At 41.2% G+C, this 6,000-nt stretch overlaps 1 protein-coding gene across 1 annotated transcript; it reads left to right on the top strand.

The window, feature by feature from the left end:
- Positions 1-1,470: 1,470 nt before the first annotated feature.
- Positions 1,471-3,983, top strand: LOC117708382 (PRAME family member 12-like). The gene is made up of 3 exons (XM_034501978.2): positions 1,471-1,757; positions 2,080-2,664; positions 3,461-3,983. Exons 1-3 carry the CDS (start codon positions 1,471-1,473, stop codon positions 3,981-3,983), a joined length of 1,395 nt encoding a protein of 464 aa, XP_034357869.1.
- The last annotated feature ends 2,017 nt before the right edge of the window (positions 3,984-6,000 follow it).

Below are 6,000 nucleotides of genomic sequence, written 5' to 3'. Positions count from 1 at the left end.
CATTCATTCTCATGGCCAATTTGCATCTTTGCTTGTTTCTGACCACAACTGGTCCTGACCCTAAACATTATGCTCCCCATCCTCTCTCCCACCCCATTTCCTCCTACCATCTGCCTCTGATCAGTATTTTATCCTCCTATGTGAGATTCAAGCATCCTCATTTGTTCTTTCCTTTTTGTTTAGCTTCTTTGTGTCTGTAGAGCATAGCATGCTTATCCTGTATATTGAGGCTACTATCTACCTTTTAGTGAGTATATACCATGTATATTCTTTTCTGACCGGGTTATCTTACTCAGCATGATATTCTCCTGTGATATCCATTGGCCTCCAAAATTTATTCTGCCTTTGTTTCTAATAGCTGGATAATATTCCATTGTGTAGATGTGCCACAATGTCTTTGTCAGTCTTCAGCTGTGACCATTTCTGGCTGCTTACAGTTTGTGACTATTAACAGAAATCTTCTATAAACATAGTTGAACAGGTGTCTTTGTGCCATGACAAAAAATGTTTGAGGTCACCAGGGATTGTACATTACATTGGGAGAGAATTCCACTCAGGGCAGCTTAACTTGCCCCAGAGGATTCATCATGTGAAGAAAATAAATGGCTTATCTGTATAGTTCAGGACACACAAGTCTGTTTAAGATGAGAGAAGGGCAAGAGAAATGAGGGTCCCCTGAGATAGAAGGATGCTCCAGGAAGCTTGATTTGTCCCAGAGGTCTTAGGGAGCAGAAAAGATGTGAGAGGGAATGGATGCTTACCTGTATGGTTTCTGATCCACAGGTCTGCTGAAGGTGTTAGGAGATTGCATATTCAGAGGGAACACAGGGTGCTTAGGGCAGATTAGGAGGCCTGAGAGGACTCAATGAGCAGGGAAGATGGTGGGGAAGGGAGGGTTACCTGAATGGTTCAGGTTCCCCAGGTCTGATGAAGGTGGGAGGATAGGTTGTGGAAAGAATGAAGGAAGCCTTTAATAGAAGAAAACTGTGGAGGGTCTCAGTTCATTCAATATTTAGATAACAGTTTAGAGCTCCAGTTATGGTTCCTGCTTCTAAACAGTATTTAAGTAAAATTTTATCCATTTAATACAATATACTGTTCCATTGATTTTAGTAAAACAATAATTGTTTCCCAGAAAAGTGTCAGATTCGTGTGTGAGTCTCCTGTTACAGTTTAGTGTAGGACTCACAGGAACATTATGTCAGATTGTGCAGATTTCAGGGAAGATGTGTTTACATGGTGCTTATATGTTACCAGGAGGACCTTGAAGGAACTGTGGCAATGAGAAAGACAGATATCCAGTAATCTGAATTACAGGATTTGCAATGTCACCAGACCAGGGATTGGACCCCTGCCTGGTTTATGTAATTAGTTGGGGGGTGGGGTGTGGAGAGGCTTGCTGAAGTTGTTTTAAATGAACTATTTTTTCCTTTGGGTATTTCCACAGCATCTGCATACCTAAAAGTCCTGATGAGCTTCAGGGCCCCACCAACACTCCAGCAGCTGGCAAGAAGAAGCCTGCTGAAAGATGAAGCCTTGGCTATCTCTGCTCTGGAGGACCTGCCCTTGCATTTCTTCCCACCACTCTTCAAGGATGCATTTACCAGCAAACAACCTAACATCCTGAGGCAGATGGTGGCAGCATGGCCCTTCCCCTGCCTACCATTAAAAGCCCTGAAGAAGACTCTCCACCTGGAGTCTTTCAAAGCTGTGCTAGATGGCCTTGATTTGCTGATGGCACAAAAGGATCGACCCAAGTAAGTAAAACCTTGGTAGTATTGGAGGAAGTTTGTATGAATGGAAATGAATATAGTATTCAATGTCCAAAGTGAATCAGAGGATTCTGATTGTGGGAGTCAGTATCTTCTAGAATGGAAATGAAGCAACAGAACGGTGGTGTATGTAGGACAGCTGAGAAGAGAAATGGCCAATATGCAGTGAGTCTCTCCCTGCCTCTTCCCCAGCACTAGAAGTGGAAGCTGTGTGTTCAAAGAATTTATTTAGAAGAAGTTGAATTATGGGTGATGCAGATTACACTTTGTCTACTGCCATATGAACTTCCTTCTACTTTACTCACAGGAGGTGCAAACTACAAGTGCTTGATTTACGAGATGCCCACCTCGACTTCTGGAAGGGTTGGGCTGGAAGACAGCATATGGACTGCTCTCCGGATGTCGTTGGCACCAACCAAGCTATGGGAAATCATCCCATTCCAGACAAGAAACAGCCAATGACTGTATTGATGAATCATTTCTTCACATACCACCATCCCTCTAATTATCTAAAGTATTTTTATCAGTGGGCCAAGCAGAGGAAAGATGTGATACAGGTCATCTGTAAGAAGTTAGAGTTTCAGGACTATCCTACCTGTGACCCACGGGATGTTTTGGAGGTTTTTGATACAGACTCAATCCAGGAAGTAGAAATAAGGACACAGTGGGACATTCACACACTAGCACTGCTAGCCCCTGGCCTGGGCCAGATGAAAAACCTTCAGAAACTCACTTTCAAGGAAATCTATGTACCTGTGCATTTGTCTGGGGACCTAGAGATGGAAGCCTGTTTTACAGAGATCTTTTCCCAGTTCTCCAAACTGAATAAGCTCCAGCATCTCTATTTGAATGATGTCTCCTTCCTGAATGGTCGACTAGACCAAGTGCTCAGGTAAGAAAGAACAGTGAGCATTACCCTGGGGTGAGCAAAGTATTTTGTTGTTGGGTTGCTTTACATTAAACATCAGTTTATATAGTGTTTTGCCAGCCAGTGTTAAATGTATATAAATGTGAGCTTAGAATAATTGATATAGTACTTTATGCTGCTATTGCATCCTGATTTCTCATTTTAATAAATTCAAACTGTCACGACTGTGTCCATGAATTAGAAAAGGTTTCTTGAAAAACCCAGATCACAGGAAAATGGATCTATAAAAGGTATGAGATCTTATACCACATGTCCTCTCATGTCAACTCTGTCCTCAAAAGTATATGAACAGTTTCCACCTTCTTTGACTTCCAATGGTTCAAAGGAAGTTTGAGCACAGTAGATGGGAAATGAGTGAATGACTGTGGTCATAGGGAAACCCTATGAACAGATCAGAGGCTGTGTGTGGAAGCTGGAGCACATGGTGACAGAGCTGGGGATGGTTCTGAGTGGTTCCCAGTTGATTCTACTGTGTTCTCATGCTTCCATCATCTGTCTCCAAACATGTTTTCTGTTTACCAGATGAGAGTGAACTGTAGAGCTGAGTCAGTAGCACAGACAGTGATAGCTAATGTCCTACCTAGAAGAACATGACATTAAATCATTAGCCATTCTTCATGGAGCTTCCCGCCTTGATGTTAATAATGGTCTGAGAATGACCTAGGAATAAGGTGACTCTGCTACCTTGAAGTTACAGGTTATCTTCTGCCACTATTGATCTTGAGTGATATAAAGTTTTTATCTTTGTCTTTCTCTCTAGGTTTTTGGAGAGTCCATTAGAGACGCTTGCTATCACTCACTGCTTGCTGTCACAATCAGATATGAACTACCTGTCCCAGTGTCCAAGCATCCAGAAGCTCCAACACCTGGACCTGAGTGGTGTCACCTTCGTACATTTAAATGATGCATTTCCAGGAAGCCTGTTACAAAGACTGACAGCCACTTTGCAGACATTAAAACTGAAGGGCTGTATGATCATGGACTCGCAAATGAGTGCCCTCCTGCCTGCGCTGAGCCAGTGTTCCCAGCTCACCGAAGTCAATTTTGGGAAGAATGTCTTGTCCATGGGCAGCCTGAAGAAGCTGCTGCAGCATACTGCCAACCTCACAAAGCTGACCCTGGTGAAGTACCCTCCCCCAGATGAGATCTATAATAACATGGGTCTTCTTCCAGACAGATTTATACAACTTTATTCTGAGCTTATGGACACTGTCCCGAATATAAGGCAGCCAAAACAGGTCTGCTCTGTAATTAATATGTCTAGATTGTTAGGCTCTTTATAATTTGGTGGCCAGGCAATGTTCTTGTTGGGGATATATAAAGTGAGGTCTTTTCTGGGCTCTGAGAAATGGAAGGCAGGAGTCAAGTGATTGATTAGAGGCATTGGCCATGTGTATTTAACCATTTCTGAATGGACTTTGGAAAGAATTATTTCATTTCATTTTAATTCTAATAAAAGTTTTCAGATTTAAAATAACTGTGTAGACATGGAGAACCATAAGCTTATTTTCAGCCTTATGTCTACAGGAAAAACACACCATTGGAGAGCAGCAATATATGAAATTTGTATAGCTTTCCTCCCAGCACTTTCATAGAATGAGGGACACTAGAGGAAGCACAGGAGATAAAGAAGACATTATAAAGAGCATAATGCAATTAAATAGGAGGACTCTGTGTCATTCTGCCTCTGGATGGCATCCACATTTTGGCTGTCCTCTTAGATACTCTTCTGCACTGTATGGACACATTTTTATAAAATATAATTCTGACTTTACCCAGGAGTCTCTTTGTATTAGAGTGTTATGATTTTTAAGCTGTGTCTCTTTCTTGGGGAGGTCCTGCAGCCTGATTTGCTCTTCTCCCACAACCAAGTATAATTTGTCATACATTCCAATAATCAGTTCTGAATATGAGCATTTTTGTTTTGTTTTACTGAGTTAGTTTTTTGACAAATTCATACTTGGGTATTGTGCTTACCCTGGGCCAATAATCATGTGTCCCCTTGTCTCTGCCCCTTCCTCCTCCTGGATTTTTCAGAGTAAATAATGACCCAACATGTTCTTTCCCCAGAAAGACTTTATAATCTTATGACTCATGAGACCCTATCCTAAATGCTATATGGAATCATTTGGAGATATGGCTCAAGGGCATACAAAGCTTGGAGCTCTTCCAGAAAAGGAGGGGTTGATTCCCAGTACCCACAAGTACCTGTATCTCCAATTACAGCTGTCTGACATTTTCCTCTATTCTCTAGGAACACTTGAGTCACCTACACATGCTAAAACACAAAGTCATTTATCTAATTAGAAACAAATTGAAATAAATATTTTAAAATGTAAGTTAATGCATCAAAACAAACATTGGTTAATTTCTTCATACATTGGTTAAACATATTGCGATTACTTTTTACAAAATACAAAAATCTAAAGGTAGTTTAGCTGGTGATGGACCTTCAGGACAGAGGCTGAGGAATATGTGTTTGTGCTTAATGGCTATGGTTCCAACTCAAGAATGAATATGTTCTCTGGATGAGGATTTTATAAATTCTAGCCATGTCCTCCATGAAGAAAGATGACGTTTAGTGCATTTAGGATGCAGGACACAATTTTTTACTCTTGAGAAATGACAAGACATACACAGAAATCTCATCCCAGTCCCTGCTGTCTTGAATGCCTCATAACAAAAGCTCCACAGCAATGTTCTCTTGCTGGCTGTCTCTCTTTCCTTGTCATTATGTCTCTGTCTATCTTTGTCTTCTTTCTTTTTCTTTCTGTCTCTGTCACTGTTTTTCTCTGTTTCTCTGTCTCTTTGTCTCTTTCTTTGTGTGAGTGTGTGTGCTTGTGTGTGTGTGTGTGCACGCATGTGTGTGTATGTATGTGTAGCTCTATAGCTCTATATCTTGCCTGTCTGGAACTCATGGTAAGAAGACTAGCCTCCAGGTCATGATATTCACATGCAATCTGAGTGTGGGGATTAAAAGTGTGTACTACCAGAGCTGGCAGAATAGCTGTTCCCTAGCCCAATGAAAGCCCTGGATGCAGTTATCAGTACTATGAAAGAGGAATCCAAAGAAAGAATGGAAAACAGGAAGCCAAGCTGTAGTCTGGGTACAGAACTAGTATAGAATGTATGCTTGAAGCTTCTCTACATTTTGAGCCATCACTGATTTGAGAACCAACTGTGATGTAAATCAATTATTTTTTGTTTTAAAATTGGGGGATTTATACTGGAAGACCCAGAAGTATCACTTCCTAGCACATTCCCAAAAGATGTTCTACTATGCCATAAGGACACTTCATT

This window comes from Arvicanthis niloticus, chromosome 5 (genome assembly GCF_011762505.2).
Source record: "Arvicanthis niloticus isolate mArvNil1 chromosome 5, mArvNil1.pat.X, whole genome shotgun sequence".
Taxonomy (NCBI): domain Eukaryota; kingdom Metazoa; phylum Chordata; class Mammalia; order Rodentia; family Muridae; genus Arvicanthis; species Arvicanthis niloticus.
The sequence above is the reverse complement of the archived record's forward strand: the minus strand, read 5'-3'. Positions and strand labels throughout refer to the sequence as shown.

Excerpts from the sequence above, each read along its gene's own strand:
- LOC117708382 (XM_034501978.2), top strand. The coding sequence starts at position 1,471 with ATGAGCTTCAGGGCCCCACCAACACTCCAGCAGCTGGCAAGAAGAAGC. Across the intron at positions 1,758-2,079 it reads GCACAAAAGGATCGACCCAA|GAGGTGCAAACTACAAGTGC; the intron begins GTAAGTAAAACC and ends CTTTACTCACAG. Across the intron at positions 2,665-3,460 it reads CGACTAGACCAAGTGCTCAG|GTTTTTGGAGAGTCCATTAG; the intron begins GTAAGAAAGAAC and ends CTTTCTCTCTAG.